Below are 21,037 nucleotides of genomic sequence, written 5' to 3' on the forward strand. Positions count from 1 at the left end.
GTGACTCGAGCGGGGGAGATGGAAAAAAAAAAAAAAATATTTCATGATGGGCTGAATCCGCCTCTTGACATTTCGCCAATCCTTTCTCTTAATCGTTAGCCCTCCCAATTGACGACCGGGCTTGATAATGTGGTCCGAACAGACGAGCTCTAAACCGAGTCCCGGTGTAAACGACGTTGAGAAGGATGGAGAACCACAGGTGGTTGTTGAGCAAGCACCCGTCGAGTTACCAGAGGAAAAAGATCCGCTATTGCTAAGATTTTGCCAATCATTTTGGCATCGTCTTGCAACATGGGGTGTTGAGCTTCGGGGAATTGTTCCTATTGGCGTGGATGAACGGACGGACAAGAGAGTGGTGAATGTCTTTCTTCTGTGGTTCACAGTTAGCTGTAATGTTTTACCGTACGTCCCTCTCCTCTTCATCTTCATTTTCCTCTATTTTATTTTATTTCATTTATTTTTTCCTATTGCATCGCTACTATCTTTGGTTACGGCGGTTCTCCGTGAAATGTACAAGCGAAGCTAATTGCTGGAATGTATACAGAATCATTACTGGCATGGTGGGAACACTCAGCCTTGGTCTGAGTTTACGGGATGCAAGCCTTGTCATTATTTTTTTCAACCTCCTTTGCACCATTCCACCGGCGTATCTCTCGATCTTAGGCCCCAAGACTGGTCTTCGGCAGATGATACAAGCACGTTACACCTTTGGGTTGGTCTATCTCTCTTTTTTTGTTCTTTTGTCTTTTTATTTTTCCGGTGCCATGCAAATGGATTCGAGGCCAACTGATCAAATTGTGCTGTAGGATATATCTAGTAAACATTCTCGTTTTGCTGAATCTCGCGACGGTTTCCGGATTTACAATCATCGACTGTGTTATCGGTGGTCAGACTCTTTCCGCTTTAAACAGCAGCGATGTCAGCGTGAACGTCGGTATCGTTATTGTCGCCGTCCTTGCTCTATTTATATCCTTCTTTGGGTACAAGGTCTTGCATCGGTATGAACGATATGGCTGGGTTCCGGTTTTTATCAGCATCGTTATTGCCACTGGCTGTGGAGGAAAGCACCTCAGCAAGCAGGTTGTACCAGCTCCGCCTTCAGCTTCAGCCATCGTCACATTTGGCGGTTTGATCGCTGGGTATCTCATTCCTTGGGCTGCGCTGAGTTCGGACTTCTGCACGTACATTTCACCCGACATATCTTCGTATGTAAAACCAAATGTTCTATAACCCCCTCGCTTACCCTTGTCAGGCCACTAATATCGTGGATGTAGCAAACGCATCTTTGCCTATGTTTACTTGGGCCTATTCGTACCTACCGTCCCGCTCATGATCCTCGGGGCCGCAGTTGGCGGGGCAGTCCCCAATGTCCCAGACTGGGCCCAGGCCCATGAAACCGGCTCTGTTGGCGCGATATTCGCCTCGATGCTCTCACCCGCGGGCGGATTTGGGAAATTCATAACGGTCCTCCTCGCATTCTCGACCCTGGGCAACATAGCAGCAACCATCTACTCCATAACGCTGAACTTTCAGATCCTCCTACCAGTCCTTGTGCGCGTACCCCGTGCGCTCTTCGCCTTTGTCTTCATCGCGATCATCATCCCAATCTCCATACGCGCAGCGTCAAGCTTCTTCGCGTCCCTCGAAAACTTCATCGGCGTCATCGCCTACTGGTCTGCGGCTTTCTTTTCCATCGTCACCGTCGAACACCTCGTGTTCCGCAAGGGGAGATACGAATCGTACGATCCGACAATCTGGAATGTGGGTTCTGCACTGCCCAGCGGGGTGTCTGCGTTAGCAGCTGGCGTTCTGTCGTTTGCGTTGGTAATTCCGTGCATGTCCCAGACGTGGTATGTTGGGCCGATCGCAAAGAAGACGGGGGATATTGGGTTCGAAATTGCACTGGTGCTGAGCGCCTTGTTGTACTTACCGCTGAGGGCTGCTGAGATAAAATGGCGGAAGAGGCTATAACTAAGTATTATATGGGTTTGTTATTTTATTGCTTTGTATGGGTTTTGGAAAGGTGGTCTTGCGAGCAAAGATACTCTGTGAGCAGGTGGATAATTTTGGTATATTATCCCTGGGCAGATATACCCCCGAGTAGTTGCACAGCCAGCTATTTAGTAGCTCATCCCCTCATTTTCTCGTGTTTAACAGTGATAGAGTTAATTTTGGACAATAGAAAAAGAATACAAAAATTGGAAAGATAACATTTTTCTCACCAAATGCTACCTACCCAATGCAAGAGATTGCGGTATTCTGAACTGTAAAAAAAAAAAAAAAAAAAAAAATGGACTCTAGGTAACCAAAGACTGAATCCATCATGAATATAAGAAAGAAAAAAAGCCTTTCGTGGCTGCAAAAAGACACCCATAAACACCCATGTTTCCTCCCAAGAGGTCGATGCTGCAGATTGATGAGCAAGAAATCCTAGGAACGCTCAATAACACAAAAAATCAGCCAAGGAAAAATAAAGAAAAGAAGAAAGGAAGAAAGTAAGAATAAAGACAGGAAGATCAAGATTAGGAGAGCTCTAATGCTGGGTAAAGGTCAACCTAGTGCATGAGCTCAACGGGCGGACGTGGGGTATGGGCTAGGATCCTCCTCGGTTGTTCGACGGGACTCATCTCCATCTCTAAATCGGAGGCGTCGGGATCGATCGACGTATCCTCGACCATGACGGCGGGCAGGTGTGGGCTGCTCCCGTGCTCCTCGGGATGGTAGATCAGGGTACTGCTCCGACTCCGCTGTGTCATCGTCATGGTCCTCGACGGCAGACCAACATCCTGCATGGCCACATCGGCCATCGAGCCTGGGGAGTCTGGCGTGACGGGAGAGCTGTTGGACCGTCCCAGCCTGCTGAGGGCGTCTGCCAGATCGGAAGCGTGGACTTCTTTGTTAGGAGGATCCTCATTGCGCAGAATCCAGCCGTGCGGCGGGCTGGGAGGCGGACTGATGAAGAACAGCTTCTCTGCGTGGGGGGCCTCGAGGAGTTTGCGCTTCTTCACTTCTTCCACGTCTTCGACGGGTGTGTGCTCGCCGAAATATATTCTAGGCCGGAAGTGGTCGCCTAGAGCTGTGGTGGTTTCGAGTAGCTGGCGCACTTTGACGGCGGCGTCTGTGGTGTGGAAAGAGCAGACTATACGTCGAAGGGACGGGAGCGGTGAGAACGAGTTCAGTGGGGCGACGGCGGTAATGTGAGACTTGATTAGGGAGAGAGAGTTAGGCTGGAAGATTTTCAAGTTGTGTAGCTCCGTTATGAGAAGAGTGTTCGAGGGCGGAGAAGGCTGCGAGAGCAGGGGAATGTTGGACAGATCGAGCGTAAGAGAGCCGTTGCGAGCGCGCCGGGCGGCGGCGGAGGAGGGAGGAGAAGAAGAATGTGACATTTCAAGGCTGGATTGCGATATAGCAGTAGTAGCAATCTATAGAGTGATAAAAGAGGAGAAGAGGGGGGAAAGAGAGAGCAGATTTCGTCCCAAGCAGCGGTCTCGTCTTGTGTTGGGTGGCGATGGGATGAAGAGGAGAGAGAGTTGTGACCGCGACGGGAGGCGCGGAAGAATTAAATAAATTCAAGCTTAGACAAGCTCTTTCGGATCCGTGGCGAACCAACTGGCCGCAGAGATTGCAGAGGGATCAGCCCGGAGATCGCCTCGGTTGCTTGTCGCAGAGGCGAGCTGGCGCTGATGGTGATGATGGCGGTTGTCGTCGTCGTCGTCGTCGTCGTTGGCGGCGGCGGCGGCGGCTTCAGTGTGTGTGTGTGTTGCGATGAGCCTCCCAAAAAGCCCCGTTTGCTCCGTCTCTCCGCGAAGGCGCAGCAGCCCAATGCCCACTCTCCTTTATTGCTTAGCGTTCCAGCGGCACGCGCACGCTTCGGATTTGCCTCCCTGCTGGTTTTTGTTTTTTCTTTTCCAACCGGAGCCGACAGAACAGATTGTCTTGAAGCCTCCAGGGCCTTCGAGGCGTCTCTGCGACATGGCTCCCGAGTGGCGAAGCCATGGTCAGTAACGCGTCCCACTCTAAAAGTTTGACGCTGGCCCTAGCTCGAGTCGGCTCCTTTTTTACTCTTGAATCTATGGACTACTGAGCCATGACCGAGCAGGGCTCCTCATGGCTTTTCTAGCGGAGCTCTTCACTGTGCAGCAAGACTGAGCCGTGCATCTCAACTCTAGGACCTGTAACTATCGTATGTAACACGATCCCCCAACACTTCACATAGTGGGCCTTTATTTGACTGTGCAAGACCAAGGATGCCTTGTCAACGCTGGACTTGCTCACTAAGGACAAGCATGAGGTACTTTCTAAGATATCTCTGCCAAGCGCGCGTACAGCGAGTGGTTTCAGACTCGGAGTGCGGGGGAGAACCCAAAATACCACCCTGAAAGCGGAAGAGCTCAATTTTCAAAGCGTTTCCCTCTGTGGATCTTCCTTGGACGGAGGAGACTCCATCTGATTCCCCTGCGGTTGCTGGCTGGTTTCGAAGTTCGCGGCGGTCTGTGAAGGCCAACCATTGCGCCACTGCATCTCTGACGCAACCAAGACAGTAAGCGGCATGGCGGCTTGTTTCCATCCCTTTCGTGCCCTCCTGTGCTATCTATGCTTTTTTTCCCGCCCATGACGGAGTGCTCTCTTTGATGCCACGAGAACCACCCACCAGGGTAAGGTAAGAAACTCTCGACGTCGACCTGCCTACTTCGAGTCATTGGTGGCCCAGTCCAAATGCTCCCGATATCATCTTCCTATGCTGCAGCGATCGTCTTTACGAACACCCGATCTTCGGCTGCAAGCACACGCGCACGCACATTGCCCCTCCCGGCAGAGATGTATGGCGTGTCATCAGAGATTGATTTTTTCGTTGTACAGACATGGCAATGCTCTATTCCCGATTTTTGCACTCTGCCCAGGGCTGCGAATCACGCTGAATTGGCTGTCGTGGTAGCACAAGCTTTGCTGCCTGGTTCATCATTTGGGTCCCTTGCCTTTCTCTGTGGGCAGTTTATCCACACACACCCCCGTTTGTTGCAGCATATTCTTGTCCTTCCAAGTGAAAGAAAAAAATTCTGCGTCGGAAGATTCAAATGTTCTGAGGCTGCAGTGCTTGACTGTTCACCGACGATTCTGGACCAATCAGTAGATTGGCCAAAGATATGGTTTAATAATAGACACTTTTTGTCCTTGAGACATGAAAATGTGGATTTTCCTGAGCTGTTCCTCTGAGCAATCATCGGCGATGACTTCCAACCTATCTCCATGCTCGCTCCAAGTTTGACGGTGCAACGACACGCCGCTTTGGGAATGCATGGCATCAGCGGATGCCTTCTCACCAAGCCTGATAATATGCGATTTCCCGTTACTGAAAACGAAAAGGGACCTGTTAATGCGGCAGCTCGGCTTCGAGTAGATACCCAATGCTATTTTCCATGGAACCAAAATGTTCGCATCACCCTCTCTCGTTCGCATCCCTCTGGAAAATTAAAAACAAAACGCTAATTCCCTGTCCGCGTTTTCCCTCTTCGTCACCGTCATTCAATAGAGTCGCCTCACTCTTGCTGTTGGGTTCAATTGAATGCCCAAAGATAGTCGATTTCAATAATGGTCATTTTGAAATCAACGTTGTTTCTTCATATATATCCGTGTTTTTCATTCGGACTGTCCTGCAGCCAGCCAGGGAATGAGATGGAAGGGCATCAAGGCATTCCATTTGCGATACGTTGGCTTGCATTGATAGAAGTATAAAACACCCGGAGCTCACTTTACGTCTCTGAGCGGGCCTGATGACCAAATGATCCTGTCATTCGCTGATACAGTTCTGAAGATTTCGGGTTGTTTGTGACCATAGACCTCCCATCTCTATGATATCGAGCCTGAGGTTCTAAGGATACCTCACTCTGTCTAAATTTTTTTTTTTTTTTTCCTTTCCCTTCCCCTGAAACCACCGATCGCGTCCCTCTTTTTTAAACGCCTCCCATGTGTCAAAAGGCGTATTATGTTCACACTTGCGGCCACAGAAGCTGGGGTCCTCTTCACCGTTGCGGAAACCGTTACGTCTGTCCTCCCGAATGTACGATTTATTATCCCGTTTACCTGGGCAGTCCATGTCGATTTTGTCGTCCTCGTCGTAGCGGTGGCCGAGGTGCAGAAAACTCCCAAGAGAAGACTGTTCCTCGATAAGAACTCGCTTTTGTACGGAGCCGAAGCAGTTGCCGGGGGGGGAGGGAATGGGTTGAATAGATGATAATGCCCTTAAGCATCGATGCCTGGCTTACCCGGTATGTTTCTACCCAGTCTCACCGACGTGGACTCGAAGGCGGCCATGGTACAGTGTGGAAAAAAGGAAAATTTTTGTCTGCTAATAGCCTTCCTGGCATTCAAGTCGCAGGTTTGTTCCGAATAAGTCTTCGAACTACCTACATTCCAATGGGCTGGAGACATCTGATACAAACTGTCGACCTGGAAATTGATGATAATGAGGTCTTTGCTTCTTTGTTGCTTTCAAAATGCTTCTTAAAAACAAACCTACTTCAAAAAAACAAGAAAAAAAAAAAAAAAAAAAAAAGAAAAGAGGATGGAGAACGATGTGTTTGAGTATACATTCACGAATTAGTGTTTAACTATTAATGATTGTGGCAGGTTGCCGGTGCTGATGTTTTATTGTATGAAGTTGATTTGTTTGACGCCAATAACCACTTACAACTCATTCCAGCAAAAGATTTAAATCAAGCAGATGGAGTGCAGTGTAGCAGAGTACTCTGCATATAATTAACTCCTGAAGCTGTTAACTACATACTTAGATACCAAGTAATTATTTCTTGAGGGGGGGGGAAAAAAAGGAGCGCTTGATCATTCACATTCACATTTATCCTGTATCCCAGCGAGAGCGGCACTTTTCACCATTTTCGGGGCAAATTGTCACCTGCACCCACAATGCTGTGACTGATCCCGTGCAATAGTGACAAGAACACCGCCATTGTTACTCTGTAGTCCATCTCGAGTGGATTCATTGATTACTGTTGTTTAAAAAGGGCGCAGCTAGCTGCCATTGTATGGAGAACCAGGCGCAGTTCACCAATCAAGCTGGATGAAGCCCCAGGACGTGAAACGCTGCACTGCGGCTCTGGGTAGAGATCAGCCGTTTGATTGCTTCAGCGCTCAGCCCTTCTTTCACCACAGCGAAATTTGACACCAGTTAATTTTCCGGTCCTCAGTAGCAAAACCATGGTTATTTAAATAAAGTGAAGAGAGGGCTCACCCTTTCCAGCATTTCTTCCACGGTTGAATGTTTACGTTCTGCAATCTCTTTCTTCATGGTTAACTGCATGGCTGCAACTTGAACTTTCACTTCCGAGTCGCGTAGCTATATCTACAGCGTTGAGGACGCTTTTCAAGCAGCACTAGGAAACATTCTTCATCCTTCTGGGCAAGCTGCTGAAAATCTTCTTTGTATCTCCTACAAGCTACTTGTTTCGAGATCCAGGTTGGTTTTATATCAGCAATCAGCGAACCAAGTTTGTTTGTTTGGCATAACCTCTAATTATACCACACCCTTTGAATCGTTTCTGGCCATAAAACTATTCGCCTGCCCGCTCTGCATTTAAAAGTCGACTGCATACATCGCTAACACACTGGCAATGAAGCCAGCAATCCTCCTACCGTTGTTCCTGCAGGCTGTCATGGCCCAGCAGCTAGCCTTTGTTGGTAGTTATGGCGGTAGCATCGTCACAGTCCAGTTCAACAATGAAACCGGTGAGCTGAAGCAACTGTTTACCAACAAGGATTCTGCTCCATCTCCCTCGTGGCAAGAAATCTCAAAAGCCCAAAAGTTCCTTTACACAGTTGAGGAGACAACCCAGAAAGATAAGAACAAGGGCGCCGTCACAAGCTACTCCATCGAGGACGATGGGCAGCTTCGCAAGGTATCGACCTCAGCCGGGATGGTTGCTCCTGTGCATCTGGCCATCAGCCCGAACCAGAACCTTATCGTCACAGCTAATTAGTATGTGTTTCTACTGACTGCTTTCTCTCTCTCTCTCTCTTTTTTTTTTTTTTTTTTCTTTTTGGATGGACTGGTCGAACTAATTCGTTCGATTCAGTGGCTCCGCAAGCGTTTCCGCCTACAACACGAACCCTTCTACTGGAGAAGTCAACTGGGCCAAATCCTGGGAGTTTGAGCTCCCAGAGCCAGGGGCTGTCCCAGAGCGACAAGAAGCGCCTCATCCACACCATGTGATTTTTGAACCCACCGGCAAGGTCGTCCTAGTGACGGATCTGGGTGCTGATATTATCCGCATGTTCACCGTCGGCGGAGGCCAGGATCCCATTACCGAAATTGACCCAGTCAAGGTGAAGCCTGGTACCGGCCCACGCCATGCTGTTTTCTATCCGGCCACCGACAAACCGAAATTCTACTACGTCGTCGGGGAGTTATCGAACACCCTGACCGTTTTCTCGGTCGAATACACCGACAAAGCCCTCAAGCTCACTGAAATTCAAACTATTTCCACCCTGCCAGAGGACCATGCCAAAGACAAAGGCCCAGCAGCAGGCGAGATCATCCTTCATCCGAACGGCAAGCACCTCTATGTGTCAAACAGACTCGACACTGTGTTTCCAAATGCAAACTCGATCGCGTCTTATGAAATCGACGAGTCATCCGGACGTCTGAAGCTCCTGGAGGTTTTCAACAGCGGAGTCGTGAATATTAGGCACCTTTCTATCCACCCGAGTGGAGAGTGGTTGATCACCGAGGGACAAGATTCAAATAACATCAAGTCTTTCCAACTTGATCCTAACACTGGAAAAGTAGAAAAGGAAGAAAGCTCTTCTTTGCTCATCGAAAAGCCTGTTTGCTTGCAGTGGTTGAACACTCAGCCGGCAGAGAAGCAACAGAAAAAGTGTGGTAGTTAAAAGGTCTGAAAATTATGGTATGAATGCTGATGCTGATGAATGTTGATTGCATGGAGTTATTGTTGCATTTTGTACATACCGGACCGGCTTTGGGCGCGTTTTCAGTTTTCTCATGGACCATATTTTCAAGTACGGAGTACTCATGATGGGTTTTTTCTTTTTTTTTTCCCTTTCCCCTTTCATTTTATGCCCTAGGACTTGTATTCGAGTTGAAAATAAATCCATGCCCTTGTCCTCATTCTCCTCGTAGTGCTCACATGTATTTTGACAAGGGTAATTTTCCTCTTGACCGAGGGATTTGCGTACCTCTGCCTATAATACAAGGTCTTTCCGCAACTTTCTTCCTCTTCCAGAGGGATCCTGATACCCGCATGCATTTGAAAGTCCCACAGGTGCTTTGCAGAATTGCAGACGGAACTGAATCCGGTCATGGAACGAACAAGGAGCAATGCCAGGTGTTGCAATAGCTACATATCGACGGAGTATGCGTTGCCCCCTTCTCCTCGTTGCTGCGTCACCTTGATCCTGGGATCTCTGCTGCGTCCCCCATCGACCAGGTGATCACAAACATCCTTCAGAATGGGTCGCACCACCGCGGGTTCGCCCAAGGCTCGGCGATTCTGCACTGATGGACGGAACCTGCAGCGAATAAGGAGCTACGCGATTGAAAAAGCCAATGATTCTCGCTGATTCTGCGATTAATTTCTTGGGCTGGTTTTGCTTTTGGCAGCAAGAGAAAGCAGCGGGTTGGCCAGTTTGGCGTCATGCACGACGTACCTTGTCAGAAATCATGGTCCAGGTCCTGGGTGATTGTCAGATGTGCACTGGGTTGTTCGACCCAATTAATCCTTGGAGAATAGGGCCGACACCCAACTTTGAAGCGCGCTCCCCGGTTATGGGAAAGAGAACAAAGAATACGAAAAGCGTTTCTCAAAAGCTCCCAAGTCTCGAACCAGCTCAACCGTCAAGGGACAGGAATGACCAAGCGCAGCGCGCCGCCCGGCTCCTTGGCATTTCTGACCCGCGGGAGTTTTCGGGGGAGAAACAACGCTAAGTTGAGCTGCAAGAAACCGCCTGGCTTTTGATCAGCACCAAGGCAAAGAAGCGGTGAGCGAAACTCAGCTGGCCAGTGGAAACCCAAAATGATCGGCCTGGATGGGAATCATTGAGCATCAAGAAGCTCTTTCGAAAAAAGATGATCGACGCACTGTGTGTCCACGCTCGCGGGAAGAAACTCTGATTCTTACTCCAAACAGAGGATTGACGACAGTGATGATGAGGGTTGTGGGAAAAAAGGTTTTCGATAAAACCTATGCTTGATTTCAAAGGGGACAGATCTTTTCCAAGCAGAAAACAATAGGAAACAAAATTTGGCAGTGGGGTCAAGCTCCCAAAGTAGCACTCCAAATTCGAAGCCTTTTGGACGTGCGAGAAGTCGCTGGGGAGACTATTGAAGATCTGGTTTGGGGAATACGGAGCTGCACCGCGTCGCTCGTAACTTTCATCTTGGTGGAGACTGGCTAACGCTGCCATGTGTTTGCTCCATCTTTTCATTTCCAGAATCGCCATGCACGAAATGCGTGTTTCCTGTCCCTCCTCTTCCGTCCAATGCAAGCCATTCAGCCGCTTCGAACGGCTGATTTGAGGGAGTGGAGCTGGCTGAATGCCAGACTACGACGGTCCACGCGAGGAATGGCCACGTTAGTTACTAATAAGAAGGAAGCGGCGCGGATGCTCAATTGAAATAAGTTGGGGAGATGGCTTGATGATGGGCAAAGACTAGTATGCAAATCTCCGTTACTAGTGAGTGGCTGGATGTTATGAACTGAAACATTCTTCTCGAAGCGTTTCTTCCCATGGAATCTTTACGTTCTCCGATTTCTGGTTCCTCACCCGCCCGGAGCACTGAGTTCTCCATTCTTGCGGATAAGTCGGGACGAACTAATTCGATAAACGCCGGTGATGGCAACTTATACGAGGGAGTGTGAAGGCGTGCTGCGAGGGGTGGGCTTCTCGCTGATCTCTGCTTGTGAAAGCAGAGCCGTACATTTGGATCGCTTTATCTTTGCGCGCAGGAATCACAGTGATAATAATAAGAGGGCCACTATTGCCTTTCGGAGGCTTTCTTCAGATCTCCTGCTGCGACTCACCAGATCTTCTCCATATTTTTATGTATAATATTGCAATTATGCACCTTTCGAGGCAAGGGCATATCTCCATCAAGCACAAATGATCTTCATTGTGCAGACGCTTGAAAATGTCTATCGTGACTTCTTTTATAATTTGTCAAAAACAAAGGTCTTCTCTTGAGACTAGCGTCTCGAGAGGGGCAAATATCGATATGTATGTCGGAGTCCCTATGTATGTACTCCGTACTCCGTACACATACATACATACATATAGGATCCTTCGTTTTCAAGTATTTGAGTTTCCAAATTTGAGAAGATTGGCATTTGAGTATTTAAGGTCGCGTGAATCCATTGGCCCGGATAGTTAAACGAGGAAAGCAACGGGCAAAGCCATGAGGTTCTCCGGCACTATTTCCGTCGAGCAAGAGGGCGAACTCTCCCATATTTGGCTGCTCTTGCTCGTAGGCCAATATCCTTTTTTTTTTTTTTTTTTTTTTTTTTTTTTGGCATGCTTTTGAACGCCGGCATTTTCCCTTTTTCGGTCGAGGCCAGCCAATTATTACACTCACTCGCTCACTCGTCTATCCAGTCCCCATGCCACTTTTCGTTTGGCCGGACATGCTGCTGTATTCTTCAAATGCTAGGTTCAGAAGAGGCACAAAAGAGCGTTGTCGCTGGCGAGAACAGATACTTCCTTTTCGTTACCCCAGATTTCGAAGACAGGGGCCCAATAGGCTCGAAGTTAGTTAAATAGCAGGGATGGCTGAGAGACGCGGGTTGTCGAGAAAGGACACAGCGCACGGACATGCACGGTTCTGCTGATGACCTGAAGAGTCCTGCAATATTATTTCGAGCGTTGATGCAGGAGTTCATCAGATGCTCCGTGGAGAAGAATAATTTAAAAAAAAAAAAAAAAAAAAAAAAAGGGATATGTTTCAGAATTCAATAATGCCGCCCATTCATTGCATTTTTGGGTATGCAGATTGTTGGAGTCATGAACTAAGCGAAAGACTCCAGGCGCCGCAATGGCTTGTCATCTTTGCGTTGGTGGCTGTGAAATTCGGCGACCGCCCCAAAAAGACACCGGCGATGGGCACCAGAAATTTCACATGCCACGTCTGGTAAGTAAAAAGCAATTCTGGCCTGGTCAACGGAGACGCAAAGCGAAGCGTTTGGCTGTTGACGGAGGTGGGAAGCTAGCCATCATGACCGGTTAGCTGAACTTTAGCGCCTTCTAAAGCAATATGTTCCCCTCACGCTCAAGGAGATCTGAGTTTAGTCCATTCCCCCACTCCGAGTCGGCCAGGTCCCTCGGCAAGGTCAAGAATCCTGAGGAAGGAAACTGTGGGTATCTAGACGGTGTGGAAGGCTTTGCAAAAGCTAAATAATACGACCTGGACCCTTCAGACGAGGGCTCCCTTTGATGTAAAACCGGCAAGCCACCGTGAGTCCCACCGTTCCTGGTTGTCTGCTGAAGGGGAAGCATTCCCGTATGTAAGGCACGACAGGGGCCCTCGTCAGAAGGGATCCATGCTTCTGTGCCACGAGGCCTGTCAAATGAATATCCTAGATTATGGCCTCGTGGCCTGCGCACCTACCCACAACCAAATTCCATATCGCAGCACCTTGACTTATAAATCGGAAAGGATCAAGGATACGGAACCTGGCAGAACGCCAAACTCGTGGATTGCTTGGTCCGGTTTGCTTGTTGGGACGTTCCGGCCACACGGCCCGTATTGGTGGTATGACGTGAAAAACTCCCGCCGTTCCGGGTTGGAAATCTTCTTCGTTGCCTTGTCTGTGAGAAGCTGGCGCGTGCCTTTTGACCTGGGCTGCATGCTGTCAATATATTCCCGGCATCCAACAGCCACAAAGGTTAGCGGACTCGGGCAAGTTGACATGCGACTAAGGCCGAAAGACATCGGGAGAATATTAGGTTGAAGGGCTCGGTATCTTTGACACCTGAGACGCTTCTTTAGTCTCCTGCACGAATCCTGGTAAGTTGTCAATTTTATCAACTGCATCGAACTTAAAACTCCCAACCTGCAACTTCGAGTTGAGTTTGGCGCTGGTGGAGGCGAGAAGAGAGGAATGCTCTCCGTATGCTGGTCTCATCCAGCCACGCTAGGCGACCATCATCAGGCCTGGCTTCTCTTTCGGCCCTGTGACTCGGTTCAAGACATCCTCAAACAGGAGTTTTGACCGGTCGAGTCTAGTACTTCCCGACACGACCTAGTGTATATAAAATAGTATGGAGCGATCCATTTTGGCCAAGAGAGGCGTTCGCCGCTGAGATTTCTACAGGCTGAGAAGAGCGGCGAGTGATTTAGCCTTCCGTCGCTTCACTTTCTGGCTACAGTGTTGTTGTCATCGGGTGTTCGAATTACGGGAACCTTTGTTGAATATCCCTTTACGTCTAGACTTTTACCTTTACGCTTTCTCTGGATCTCTATCTCGAGTTTCTAGATCAGGCTGGCCCTTGTTATTGCTCTCAAGGTGAGCGGGTGGCTCGGGCCAATCAACAACATCATACTTTCACCTCAAAGTGTAGTTCCTTCGTAGACAACAGAGGATCAGCAGCAGAGCAGCGGGGAATTAAAGGACCTATACCAATTAATATCCACGGGGACTGTTGGCTTCGCCGAATATAGCCTGGTGGACTCCTGTTTGATCGTCCGTGTCAGATTATGGCTGATGGCATTTCTCCACACTTTCGAAATGTCCGGGCTAGAACCTCTAGCTGAAGACAAGAGGGAAAACCTCGTGCTTCTAAATCGGTATCGCTCGGGAATGGGCCGGCTGAGCAACCTAGGGTGGTATTGCGGCATTCCGCTCTTTGATGTCTCTGAAGGGCAGAAAACCCGACGATATCAACTCCTCCCACGCCCAGCACAACGGGTTTCGCATTGGTATCCCCGAAACTTCTCGGGCCAGCGCGGACCGCTTGTGGGCGCCATGGTGATAATCCGTTCTTGGGATGAGCCGGCCAAGACGGTGCGGGGTCAAGTGACAGAGAGGTGCTACTCTTCCGGCTCGGGCGGAGGCGCACGTAATTGGGCAAGAAGTATGAAACACGCCGGCCAAGTCCTTCTTGGTCTAGGACGGCCTAGGAACTGCAGATGTCAACAGAGGCGAGTATAAAGACTTAGCAGGGATCATGTCTGACAGGACAGCTTCTTTAAGCTGATAGACACGGGATTGACGGCTGAGCCGCCTGTAATCCATCCATGCGCCCACAATCATGGACGCATGTACGAATGATAGATGGAGATGATGCATATCATTTTCGTTCGTAGAAGAATCTCAGGTCATTCGAACCTGGGATGCAGCCCACAAACATGCATATTCCGTGGAACGGCAATTGCGGCCATTCAGGCGTTTGAAAGGCTATTCAAAGAGCCAAGCAGAATCAAGAAACTCTGGAAATGGCATTCGGGCTGCCGGAACTGACGTGTGGTTTACAGCATATTCAAACGAGGTAAACCTGCTCAGTGAATCATCGACATGTTCTTCAAACAGAAATTGCGAAAATCATCCCCAAAAGGTTTCATACATCCATATGTCGAAATAGTGATAGCGATATTGGAAACGATTTGAGTAGCGTATCAAAGGAACAAGGATCCCGGAGACCCATGCATGCTGCACTAGTGGAGCAATGATGACCTTAGGTGATGAGCCCCTGGACTGCAAGCTAGCCTTGCGGAGGCCGGCGGCGAAAGGAGATCTTGATAACTCTTGACGTCCGGATCTATGAGTGACTGTTCCTAAAAAGGTTAGCTGTTTGAGATATTAATACGAACATTAAAGGCACTGATATCAAGAGTGGGGCACCATATTGCCATAAGTACGCCCGTGTAGCAGATGAATCCGTCCGAGTTTTGGAAGAAACTTCTCTTCATTGCACTTGTGGCACACCGCAGCCCTTTAACACTCAACTTAGCATTCACACTCATCACGATGATAGCTATTGAGCATCCTCCGCCGGAGGCTGAAATCTTTGCTGGTCTTAATAACATCATCGCACGAAGCACATCACCCCAAGTAAGGAAAATTGACCTGGAACCCCCCATATTCGTTGACCGAATTCAACTGACGCAGCCATAGAAAAGCTACGAAAGCTTGAAAAAGCAAGAGAGTTCCGGACCCAAGGCGCAGCCTACGCCTGCAAAGCCGAAATATCAGCTGTGGCCAACTCTCAAGAAAACTGTCTCTAGTTCTGGGCGTAGCACCCCGGACTCAGGAAAGATGATGAGAAATCCCTTTAAGGACGGAGGCCTCAGCCGTTCTCATAAAATAAGTGTTCCTGATCTTAAGCAACTGGCGACGATAGATGAAAGATCGCTTGACTCCCGTATGTGAAGCTAAAGTGTTTTGGGGAATGTGTCTAACTTCGCATAAGCAACAATTCCAGGTCAATATCCGATCCATGAAAGATCGAATAGTGCGCCAGGGGCCTGTGCAGGAGCCGGTATCGTTCGAACACACATGATTGGGTGTGTGGGCGAAGCTTGCAACAGGAATGTAGAACAGTCCGGCGAGAGTTCATCCCCATCACGGAGGATTGATAAGAACAGAACATGTCCTGTTCAGTCACAGAGTGAGAGACACCAGCCATTGAATTCAAGTAATCTCAGGAGGGCAGCTTTTGATGACCCCCCTGAAGTTCCACCGAAATCGCCACGGTTGGCACTTCGGATCCCGAACATGCCGGTGTCTTCATCCGGTGGGGATAGTTCAAGTACTCCTGTATCAGGAACTACAGGAGGCTCGCAAAGCAGCAGGCCGCTCGAAGAAAGTCCTTGGACGAGCTCTTCAAACCTGCTTGCTCAAACCTGTTCTTCCGCCAACCAATCAAGCTCTGAAAATGCATCCACTCGTGCGGCATCTCCGTTAGGCATATCAGCATCTCCATGCCACAAGAAAAATAGGACGGACGGACCGAATCGACCCACCGCATTTGAGTTTGGATCAGAGAAACCGGCGGCGGGCGTCAGTAACCACAAGAGAGGGTTATCGCACGACTCGGTCCTGAAATGGGGGGGTCAACCCCCGAGGAAGCATGCAGCATTTGAGGCTCGGCTAGATGATAGAGAGGTGACGAAGCAGCTTCCAGGAATTCCAATCCCCAATGTTCCTTTGGGAATCCCTGTATACAAGGCGTTGAGAGTACTTCCGCGCACCGAAATTGAGGCTCTACAAAAGCAAGCTCACAATCAAGCACAAAAGTTCGAGGTACTTAATCGCTGTGACGTCAAGTCACTTTCGAGGGTAAGTTCCACTGCCATGCATTTGGGAAGATTCCTGGGCGCAGCTAATATCGAATCTTTAAGGAGCTTCGAGCACTGCAAAAGCGTTGTGACTATCTCAGAGAGACGTACAATTCCCTTCGGGCCGGCCGACATAGCTTGCATCAACGGATGATCTTATATCTCAAATCACCCAGAGTATCGAAATTTTCAAGGGAGGGGATCTTAAAGCAGGAGGAAGCGCTCTTTGAGCTTGACAGATCCATTGACGAGTGGTATTCCAAATTGGAAAATGCGGAGCAGCGGCGGGCTCTGGTACGACAAAAGCTCCTCGAGCATCTAGCGGCGACCTTGGTTCTACGGGAATCTCATCCAGAGCCCGCTGGTACGGAAAAGAAAACTCACGTTGACAATTCGCACAATACCCACAACCAACATAAGACGGCTCGCAAAGATGTGGAATCCATCAAGATATATGCAGACGCCGAGATACAAGCTCTGTTTGCCAATATCGAAAAGGATATGGAGAGAATGGCAAATTCTGGTAGTCCTCTTCCGCATCTACCCGCCGTCGCTTATTCTCCTGATATGAAAGCTTCGGCTTAAGAATGCAGTAAAAACTGAACAAGTCGACTCGATTCGACGATGATGACATGGCAGTCATGATGCCTATGTTTGATGAAGTTCCTTCTTATTCTTCATAGGATTGGCGCCGCGGTCTAGGCTGAGCACTGGGAACCCTTTTTTTCCACCGTTCGGGAACGATGAGTGTTGGTTTTAAAATTTATCTTTGTTTTTTGGTTTGTTCCGGAAATACCCTTTCGCGCAAGAGATCTGTTTCTGTATGGCAGTCAGCAGTAGTAGTAATACGTATGTATTTAATGAAGGAGATCTTCCGATTCTGAGATTGTTTCTGAGATTGGCTTTCGTGCTGGGAGGTTGGCGGCAGCGGGACGAATGGTGTGGTTAAGTTAGAGTTTGCTGGGTCCGGCGGTCGAGTTTCGCCGGCCCGGGGCCATCAAAGATTATTTTTTGACCTCGTTGCTGTCAAATTCCGGATATCAATTTACATGATTGAAACGCTTTGACTAGTCTCTATAGAAGTTGGTGTGAACTCGACTTGGAAAATAGGACCGTTAGAATTACGCATAATGTTTCGAAGGGCTTTAATCCGGCAGTCCCAGGCCGCAAGGTCCGCCTTCACGACCCGCTCCATTTCGAGCTCTCCTTTATCCCGAAAACAACCACTCTTACAGACTTTCACACAGTTCGGAAAACCTTTACCTTCAAGAGTATGTCAGAGGTTCAATTCCACAGAGTCGCAGCAGAAGAACGCAGAAAACGCTTCCGCGGATGGAAAAAACGGAGAGCAAAAGCCATCGGAATCCCAATTATCGGAAGCCGAAGCTACTCTGCGAAAGGAGGTTGAAAAGCAGGAAAGGGAAATCATTGACTTGAAGGTATGTCTTCTTTTAGCGGCCCACGTGTGCTCCATGATCTTGACTAACTTCTTCGTTAACTAGGATAAATATCTCCGCTCCGTCGCCGATTTTCGTAACCTTCAAGAACGCACAAAGCGAGATGTTGATGCTGCGCGATCGTTCGCTATTCAACGCTTCGGAGCTGATTTGATTGAGTCAATTGATAATTTTGAGCGTGCTCTCGAAGCTGTTCCGTCTGAAAAGCTGAACAACGGTGAAAATAAAGACCTGGCTGATCTTTATGATGGCCTGAAGATGACAGAAAAGGTCATTATGAATACTTTGAAAAAGCATGGTCTGGAGAGGTTCGACCCTAGCGAACTGGTCGAGGGCAAACCGCAGAAGTTTGACCCCAAACTTCACGAAGCGACCTTCATGGCCCCGGCTCCCGGAAAGGAAGATGGGGATATCCTTCATGTCCAAACAAAGGGTTTCATCCTCAACGGCCGCGTCCTCAGGGTATGTTATGAGACTCAATTTTCCCCATCAAAAGCAAATCTACAATTTATGTTGATCCAAAGTTGCTGACTATTCCGCACATAGGCTGCCAAGGTTGGCGTTGTGAAGAACGCTTAAGTTCACATCGAGAACAGCATCTTCCTTTCAAACCTCCAACACCTCGCAAATGTCTAATAATGTGCTAAGCTAGTCTTGAACAATCTTTAGTTCTGGGGCTTGTATTCTGAATGTGTGTCCTATACTGCGAACAACTGGGTACTCGGGTTTCATTCGCCGCCTGTACACTATCTTCTTGTACATTTGGAAAAAAAAGGTTCAGCGTGGTACGGCGTTTACTGTGGAAGGTTCTTCTCTTTTCATGGTTTATATACGTTGCGCATATTCCCTTTGTTTATTCTTGGTCTGGTTTCTTCATCTCCTCTCCTTGTTGCAATGGAGTACTGGATTTACCTGGTTGCGGGTCTTGTAATGGGTTTATCATGAACATCTGATAAAAAGGCGCATTGAAAAAGAAAAATCGGCTGATAATACACGATATACTGCATAGTTCTGACTTTTGTCTAGTCCATGCATTCCAGCCTTGATTCTAAGTAAGAAGAAGCTAAGTCTACAAATACAGAGTTCTCATGCAAAGATTGATTAGTTTTTCCAAATTTCATACACTGAGAAAATGAGACACATATTATACATACATAGGTTGCCAAACCAAGTCTATGTTTTTGCGTAGAGTGGAAACGGGGTCATAGCACCAAACATTCGCAAGCTGAATAGCTTTCATCTCAACTCGACACCAACTTTGTCCACCAGTTTCTCTCTCACTTTTTCATGCAAAAGGTTGGTCTCTTCGTTGGTCAGTGTCCTCTCCAAACTCCGGTAATTGATGCGGTAACATAAACTTTTGCGCCCAGTTTTCGGATGGGTAAACTCATCCACCAGTCTAACATCTTCAACTAGACTTCCAGCAACATCTCTAACGATTTCCATGATATCATTTTCATGGAACGGCACGGAACCTCCCGCAGCACTTGCCGCGCTAGAAGGTCTAAGCCAGAATGCAACGTCTTTGTAGCAAGCAGGATGCTTAGAAAAGGGCATGAATCGACTAATTTTGCCAGCTTCAAATTGAGACAGGAATCGAGGATCTTGAGACCAGAATAGACGGATATCGGGAATGTTAAACAAGAGCATGGCGATCCGCTCCAATCCCAAACCAAAGGCCCATCCAATATGCTCCGGGACGGCCGATGAGATGAGCAGTTCCTGTTTGACAACCCCGGAACCAAGGATCTCTAGCCACTCGCCCTGCCAAAATACCTCTAGCTCGTAACTAGGGCTTGTGAATGGGAAAGAGGCTTCGACCCATCGCATTTTGAGAGGCTCCTGTTTCGCGTCGTCGCCAGCCGCCTCTTTAGCAGCAGAGAAAATCTTGATGACAAGGAGTTCGAGTGAACGCTTCAGATGAGCAACAATGGCGTCGGCCACTTCGAGCGTATGGTGCTTGTCCTGCAAAGGGTTTCTCTCGGGATGGACAGTTGGGCTGGGATCCTGGACGGGAACGTCGTGGCGTGCGAGTTTGTTCAAATCCTCCATAATGGCAGCCGCTGTGACTGGGCGCTTCCAGAGCCTTGCACATTCCATCTGATGGAAGACAGGATAATGGCTTCTATCAATCGCATCACGACGGTAGACGTCAGCAACTATTGTGTATCCTTTTTCTTCCGGCTTAATATTCTCATTTCTGTGCATCTGCTGAAAATATGCACGCTGATGGGCACTGGTATGTGTTCGTAAGACTGTATCTTTGTTGATATAATACGTATCCGTTCGGCTACGACCGGGGTGGTCGGCTGGGAAGCCTAAGTCATCAAAATTCTGTGCGACGGAAACGATAGGATTCTTTTCAACATAATTCCCAAACTCAGGGCCGGTAAACTGGCTCTCTATGAGCTTGCGCGTGATCGAGAGAGGGTGGTTTTCGTCAAGGTAGAGGCGACGTCCGACGTGGGAGAGGATGGTTTGCGAGGTATTGGTCCATTCGTCTCGAGCATATGTTTTGTCGGCGACCGGAAGGGTAGATGCCTGTCGGGCTTGCTCTGCTGATCGCTGAAAAACATTTTTCAGCGCGTCCGGGGCATTTGCAGAGGATTGTGGAGCTGTTGTAGAGCTACTGGTACTCCGTGAAACTTGCCAGGCCCGGGGGAAGAACTGGCCACACCATGGACGGCGAGCAATTGCGACGGCGGGTCGTTCGTAGCTCACTCGGAGCGCTCTCCCAGTGGCGATTAACCGCATGTTTCGCAGCGACAGCTCGCCCGCCACAATTCGTTCCAGGTTGCTAATTGCCCTGGCCCAAAGATTGTGGGTTACCCAAGCCCGAGGGTATACACGTCGCTAGGTCGCCAGGTCTGACCTCGCCAAGTTTCATCACTCGTTGATACTGACAGCTCCTACGGAGTACTTGGTGCTGCGCTAGTTAGCACCTAGGGTTTTAATGACATCCAGCTAACTACGGAGTAGTTAGTGGGTAAGTTAACTAGCAATGTGAGGTTGTTAGGTAATCCAATAACTAGCCCCTTGACAGGCTTATTTTTTTGAACAGTCCCGTCCCAGTCCGTGCAACGACCACCATGCCAGTGACTCGGGTCTACTCCGTATTTCCTGAGGAAAATGCTTATAAGGAAGGTAATATTCTTCACTGCTTAAGTTATCCCAGCCAGGAAAACCGGCTTCTTCACCGCTCCCCAATAAAACAGGCGCAACTGGATTAGAGCGACCGTTGGCCATCACTTGAACTTCGAATCGCATAATGCATGCCATGTCG

The 21,037-nt window shown here is 48.7% G+C and overlaps 13 protein-coding genes across 13 annotated transcripts; 9 read left to right on the forward strand and 4 right to left on the reverse strand.

Annotated features, from left to right (window-relative positions):
- The first annotated feature begins 102 nt into the window (after positions 1 to 102).
- CIMG_05106 (NCS1 nucleoside transporter) lies at positions 103 to 2,210 on the forward strand. Its single transcript, XM_001245664.2, has 4 exons — positions 103 to 402; positions 545 to 712; positions 807 to 1,205; positions 1,275 to 2,210. The coding sequence occupies exons 1-4, from the start codon at positions 128 to 130 to the stop codon at positions 1,969 to 1,971; spliced, it is 1,539 nt and encodes a 512-aa protein (XP_001245665.1). The 5' UTR covers positions 103 to 127; the 3' UTR covers positions 1,972 to 2,210.
- On the reverse strand, positions 2,195 to 3,717 carry CIMG_05107 (calcineurin binding protein). The gene has a single exon (XM_001245665.2). It carries the CDS (start codon positions 3,384 to 3,386, stop codon positions 2,556 to 2,558), a length of 831 nt encoding a protein of 276 aa, XP_001245666.1. The 5' UTR covers positions 3,387 to 3,717; the 3' UTR covers positions 2,195 to 2,555.
- CIMG_05108 (uncharacterized protein) lies at positions 3,576 to 3,974 on the reverse strand (the record flags this gene model as incomplete). The annotated part of the gene is made up of 2 exons (XM_001245666.1): positions 3,576 to 3,834; positions 3,868 to 3,974. 2 exons carry the CDS (start codon positions 3,972 to 3,974, stop codon positions 3,576 to 3,578), a joined length of 366 nt encoding a protein of 121 aa, XP_001245667.1.
- A 135-nt stretch (positions 3,975 to 4,109) lies between these two features.
- Positions 4,110 to 5,207, reverse strand: CIMG_05109 (uncharacterized protein). Its single transcript, XM_001245667.2, has one exon. It carries the CDS (start codon positions 4,565 to 4,567, stop codon positions 4,256 to 4,258), a length of 312 nt encoding a protein of 103 aa, XP_001245668.2. The 5' UTR covers positions 4,568 to 5,207; the 3' UTR covers positions 4,110 to 4,255.
- A 45-nt stretch (positions 5,208 to 5,252) lies between these two features.
- On the forward strand, positions 5,253 to 6,554 carry CIMG_11477 (uncharacterized protein). Its single transcript, XM_012358469.1, has one exon. The coding sequence runs from the start codon at positions 5,406 to 5,408 to the stop codon at positions 5,670 to 5,672; it is 267 nt and encodes an 88-aa protein (XP_012213892.1). The 5' UTR covers positions 5,253 to 5,405; the 3' UTR covers positions 5,673 to 6,554.
- On the forward strand, positions 5,253 to 6,756 carry CIMG_13419 (uncharacterized protein; the record flags this gene model as incomplete). Its single annotated transcript, XM_004446099.1, has 3 exons — positions 5,253 to 6,180; positions 6,354 to 6,468; positions 6,628 to 6,756. The coding sequence occupies exons 1-3, from the start codon at positions 5,984 to 5,986 to the stop codon at positions 6,754 to 6,756; spliced, it is 441 nt and encodes a 146-aa protein (XP_004446156.1). The 5' UTR covers positions 5,253 to 5,983.
- An 869-nt stretch (positions 6,757 to 7,625) lies between these two features.
- Positions 7,626 to 9,139, forward strand: CIMG_05110 (uncharacterized protein; the record flags this gene model as incomplete). The annotated part of the gene is made up of 2 exons (XM_001245668.2): positions 7,626 to 7,990; positions 8,088 to 9,139. 2 exons carry the CDS (start codon positions 7,626 to 7,628, stop codon positions 8,899 to 8,901), a joined length of 1,179 nt encoding a protein of 392 aa, XP_001245669.2. The 3' UTR covers positions 8,902 to 9,139.
- A 149-nt stretch (positions 9,140 to 9,288) lies between these two features.
- CIMG_05111 (uncharacterized protein) lies at positions 9,289 to 11,183 on the forward strand. Its single transcript, XM_001245669.2, has 2 exons — positions 9,289 to 9,700; positions 9,762 to 11,183. The coding sequence occupies exons 1-2, from the start codon at positions 9,578 to 9,580 to the stop codon at positions 9,984 to 9,986; spliced, it is 348 nt and encodes a 115-aa protein (XP_001245670.2). The 5' UTR covers positions 9,289 to 9,577; the 3' UTR covers positions 9,987 to 11,183.
- Positions 11,184 to 12,055: 872 nt separating this feature from the next.
- On the forward strand, positions 12,056 to 12,971 carry CIMG_05112 (uncharacterized protein; the record flags this gene model as incomplete). The annotated part of the gene is made up of 2 exons (XM_001245670.2): positions 12,056 to 12,151; positions 12,387 to 12,971. The coding sequence occupies 2 exons, from the start codon at positions 12,056 to 12,058 to the stop codon at positions 12,969 to 12,971; spliced, it is 681 nt and encodes a 226-aa protein (XP_001245671.2).
- Positions 12,972 to 13,748: 777 nt separating this feature from the next.
- Positions 13,749 to 14,525, forward strand: CIMG_13420 (uncharacterized protein; the record flags this gene model as incomplete). Its single annotated transcript, XM_001245671.1, has 3 exons — positions 13,749 to 14,094; positions 14,221 to 14,281; positions 14,495 to 14,525. 3 exons carry the CDS (start codon positions 13,749 to 13,751, stop codon positions 14,523 to 14,525), a joined length of 438 nt encoding a protein of 145 aa, XP_001245672.1.
- A 352-nt stretch (positions 14,526 to 14,877) lies between these two features.
- CIMG_13421 (uncharacterized protein) lies at positions 14,878 to 17,180 on the forward strand. Its single transcript, XM_001245672.2, has 2 exons — positions 14,878 to 16,298; positions 16,361 to 17,180. Exons 1-2 carry the CDS (start codon positions 15,516 to 15,518, stop codon positions 16,880 to 16,882), a joined length of 1,305 nt encoding a protein of 434 aa, XP_001245673.2. The 5' UTR covers positions 14,878 to 15,515; the 3' UTR covers positions 16,883 to 17,180.
- A 173-nt stretch (positions 17,181 to 17,353) lies between these two features.
- CIMG_05115 (co-chaperone GrpE) lies at positions 17,354 to 18,855 on the forward strand. The gene is made up of 3 exons (XM_001245673.2): positions 17,354 to 17,736; positions 17,800 to 18,216; positions 18,301 to 18,855. The coding sequence occupies exons 1-3, from the start codon at positions 17,428 to 17,430 to the stop codon at positions 18,331 to 18,333; spliced, it is 759 nt and encodes a 252-aa protein (XP_001245674.1). The 5' UTR covers positions 17,354 to 17,427; the 3' UTR covers positions 18,334 to 18,855.
- Positions 18,722 to 20,675, reverse strand: CIMG_05116 (phenylalanyl-tRNA synthetase). Its single transcript, XM_001245674.2, has 2 exons — positions 18,909 to 20,675; positions 18,722 to 18,823 (listed from the first exon to the last, which is right to left on the reverse strand). Exon 1 carries the CDS (start codon positions 20,506 to 20,508, stop codon positions 18,991 to 18,993), a length of 1,518 nt encoding a protein of 505 aa, XP_001245675.1. The 5' UTR covers positions 20,509 to 20,675; the 3' UTR covers positions 18,722 to 18,823; positions 18,909 to 18,990.
- Between the last annotated feature and the right edge of the window lie 362 nt (positions 20,676 to 21,037).

The sequence above is a fragment of the Coccidioides immitis genome, assembly GCF_000149335.2.
Source record: "Coccidioides immitis RS genomic scaffold supercont3.4, whole genome shotgun sequence".
Taxonomy (NCBI): domain Eukaryota; kingdom Fungi; phylum Ascomycota; class Eurotiomycetes; order Onygenales; family Onygenaceae; genus Coccidioides; species Coccidioides immitis.